General features: G+C 38.5%; 1 protein-coding gene across 1 annotated transcript; it reads right to left on the reverse strand.

Annotated features, from left to right (window-relative positions):
• Window positions 1-343: 343 nt before the first annotated feature.
• On the reverse strand, window positions 344-1306 carry LOC100018754 (olfactory receptor 51I2-like). The gene has a single exon (XM_001371809.2). It carries the CDS (start codon window positions 1304-1306, stop codon window positions 344-346), a length of 963 nt encoding a protein of 320 aa, XP_001371846.2.
• Window positions 1307-3846: the final 2540 nt, after the last annotated feature.

Consider the following 3846-nt stretch of genomic DNA (forward strand, 5'->3'; position numbering starts at 1 on the left):
CTTTAAGGCTTCAGATTACTCTATGCTGGAGTTTTCATGCTCTATTGATTAATTAACTGAGTTTATGAACTGTCTCACCAATTAAATTTATAATAATAAATTGAGAGCTGGAAGAGAACTCAAAGACCATCTAGATAAAGCTCTTTGAGAGGCCTGAAGGTTGGAATTATGTCTTCACCTTCATATCTGAGGTCTCTCTTTCTGTGTTATTCCTTGCAGTAGAAGGCCTTTGAAAAAGAGCTTACTCTATCCATGGTGCTATCTGCCTACCTGTTGTATCCATTCTACCAACACAACCACCACCACTGGGTCCCTAGGATCCTGTAACTATTTCCTTTCCAAATCACCCCTGGTCCTTTCTCCTTAGTATTTTGAACAGTGCCTCCCGGATATGCTTGGACTTGACACTGTAGATGATAGGATTGAGCACAGGGGGCACCACCAAGTAAACATAGGCAACAAGGGCATGTACAATGGGAGGTGCATGCCTACCAAAGCGGTGTATCATGGACACTCCAATTACTGGGATGTAGAAAACCAAAACAGCCAGAATATGGGAAACACAGGTGTTGAGGGCCCGAATTCGTTCTCGAGGAGAGGCCAGACCCATCACTGTGTGTAAGATAAGTCCATAGGAGAGAACAATTAGCAAGGAATCAATACCCACTGTAGATAGCACTACATAGAGCCCATATAGGATATTAACAGTAATGTCAGCACAAGCTCGTTTCATAACATCTGCATGGAAACAGAATGAGTGAGACAGAAGGATTTTTCTAGGGCAAAAGTTCAGCCTCTTAAGTAAGAAGGGGACTGGAAAAAGGGATACAGTTGCACGAGCCACAATGGCCATTCCAATCCTTACAATGACACTGTTGGTAAGGACAGAGGCATAGCGCAGTGGGTTAGAAATGGCCACAAAGCGATCAAAGGACATGGCCAGCAGTACTGAGGATTCCACAACAGAGAAGGAATGGAGGAAGAACATCTGGGTCAAGCAGGCATCAAAGGCTATGCGGCGATAGTCAAACCAGAGCACAGCCAAGGTTGTGGGAAGTGTGGACATTGTAAGACCCAGATCAGTGAGAGCCAACATGGATAAGAAGTAATACATGGGCTGGTGTAGACTGGGTGTCCTCCTCACAGCTAGCAGGATCAGACAATTACCAGTAAGAGCCACAGTGTACATGGAAGAGAAAGGGATGGAGACCCATCCATGTACAGCTTCCAGACCTGGAACACCAATCAGCAAGAAAGCAGATGGCTGGAAGAAGGAGTTGTTGTCATGGGAATGAAGAAGGGACATCCTTGGAGAGAAAGAGCAGACTCTCAATAGATCACACTTCCTCAGTCTGTCCAGACAGACCTAGAGAGGAGATTAAAATACAAGTCTACCTTTTTTTTTCTTCCAAGACAATGTAGAAGGGATCCTAGATGTGTTTCACATATTCCCGAGAGTGGAGCTTGGCTTCCTTTGGAGTTATAAGGCAGTATTTGGAGAACTATCAATAGGTGTCCTAAACTAGAATTATAAACAAACAAAAATGTTTTGACATAGATTTGAATAAATTTGAGAATGAAAGAATTCTGATGGTTTCCCAAACCAAAGTGTGCAGGATTTAGTCAACTTTAGTTTTTTAAAGAACATATAAGAAAAGGAAACCATGGTTTAACATAAGGTAGCTTAGTGCCCTTGCTAGATCTAGAGTCTTTAATTAGGCTTTGGGGAAGTAGAATTGTGAGATTGACTGGAATTTGGGGAGGGGAGTTTTTTTGCTTTTAGGTAGCTTCAACACATAGTTAAGTCTTACAGTAAAAGGATTTTAGAGGCTATAAGGCTTTATTTTTTTTTCTGCTATTAAGTTTAGGAGGAGTGTGAGGAGAGAAATATTCATTAGTTAATAGCTCATATTTATATAACACTTAAATTTTGTAAATGTTTTGCTTGCATTATCTCCTTTGATCCTGAGGACATGCCCAATATGGAGGCGGAAACTAAGAAATTAAGGGAATTGCTTAAGGACACCAACTAATAAATCTCTGAGTTAAGAGTTAAGTGAAAACCTTCCCAGTTGCAGTTGTAGTGCTCTACTGAAAGTTTCACACTTTCTGTTAGGAGGCAGGGTAAAGAGTCTAGCCTTCTTTTCCTTTATCTTATTTCCTTATCTTGTTCCTCCCTAGTGATAGGATACTTCATGTAAAAACAAGATCAGGAACTAATGGAGCCATTTTATCATTATATATCCTGACTTAACAGGAAATTAAGATGCAGAGTAACTATAACAATGCAAATGGAAAGAATGACAAGCACAAAGCAATGAAAACTAAATGTTAAAGAATGATAAGGAGCAAGTTTGCCCCCAAAGAAGGGACACTTCCTCTGTTTCTTTGAAACAGTGTGGATATAGAATATTACATGTCAGATTTTTTTTTCTACTGTGTGGATTGGTTTTGTTGAAATTTTTCCTTCTTATTCCTTTCTCTTAAAATAAAAACATATTTGGGTCTTAAAGAGGATGGGGTGGGAGTGAAAGGGACACTAAAGGGAAATGAAACTGATATAAAGATAAAAAATACAAGCAAAATTTATTTTTAAAGAGAAATATTTGACTTTGTCTACCTTTTGAATCTTTCTCTTTTCCCCTCTCCTCTCACAACACCCTCATCATCTTTTGGCTGTACTGTACGACATGTTTAGTCTTTTAGTCTTTCATACATATGCTGCCAGGGTAATCTTCAGTACCATTTCTATGTTCACAAAAACTTCAAATAGATCAGATTGACAACACAAAATAAATGCCAAAGCATTATTCCAGGATTTTAAGTCCCTCTCCAATCTTGTCCTCTTCTGATTCTCTAGCATTCTCATTTTATTTTCCTAGCATCATCCAATATGTATTAACCACCTATTAAACACTTGCTAGCTTTGAGGGGACACAAAAGGGGGAACACTTTTGTCTTTGTAACTCTGCTCCTGCTTAGATCAAACAAAGATTCAGGTCCTAGGCCCAACCTTGAATCAAGAGAATTAAATCTAGGTTGGACTTGATTCAAATTAGATTTGGTGATGGGATGGCAAAGGAATGGAGAGAAGTAAGACAGCAAGCATTTTCTAATCACTTGTATATTTTGGGCTACTTCATCACTGGCCATGAATTTCCTCAAATTTGTATTTCCTTCTTCTTTCCTCCTCATCAATCCATGACCATCTCCTCAAAATAAATGAACAAAGAACAAAGAACCTGGTTCAAAACTCATTTTCTCCAGGAAGCCTTCTCCAATCAATCTGTCATTTTCAACTTCCCTATATTCTGTCTTCATTTGCCTCCATATTTAGGATTGCTTGTTTATGTTTATATTTATTCATAAGTCAATTATTGTGATATATTTTAACTTTATACCAGTGGTTTCCCAAAAGTGCAGTCATTGTTTCACCACAATTTCTAATTCAAGACTCTACTTACAAAGAGGAATCAATCTCCAGGTTGGGAAATGTCCTGTTGTCTTACTTCTCTCCATTCCTATACCATCCCTAGTCACTGAAGCCAAGTTGAAAAAAGACCACCCAAGACTTAATTCTCCTGACTCAAGGTTGGGCTTAGAACCTGAATCTTTGTATGACCTAAGCAGGAGCAGAAGGACAAAGAAAATCTCAAATCTGAAAGGATTATTGCCTATGCAGCTATAATTTGAGAAACCTCTGATAGCTTGAGTAACATGAAATTTCAGACAAGTTGTTTACTATAATCTCTGGATCTCTAGTTCTTTTCTATAAAATAATGAAATCACACTGGATGAATGCTAAAATATTTTCCAGATTTAAAATTCTAGGATGTGATTTTTCAA

Source organism: Monodelphis domestica, chromosome 4, assembly GCF_027887165.1.
Source record: "Monodelphis domestica isolate mMonDom1 chromosome 4, mMonDom1.pri, whole genome shotgun sequence".
In the NCBI taxonomy this organism is placed as follows: domain Eukaryota; kingdom Metazoa; phylum Chordata; class Mammalia; order Didelphimorphia; family Didelphidae; genus Monodelphis; species Monodelphis domestica.

What these genes read in the sequence shown, in the direction of transcription:
- LOC100018754 (XM_001371809.2), bottom strand. Translation starts at nt 1,306, where the DNA reads ATGTCCCTTCTTCATTCCCATGACAACAACTCCTTCTTCCAGCCATCT.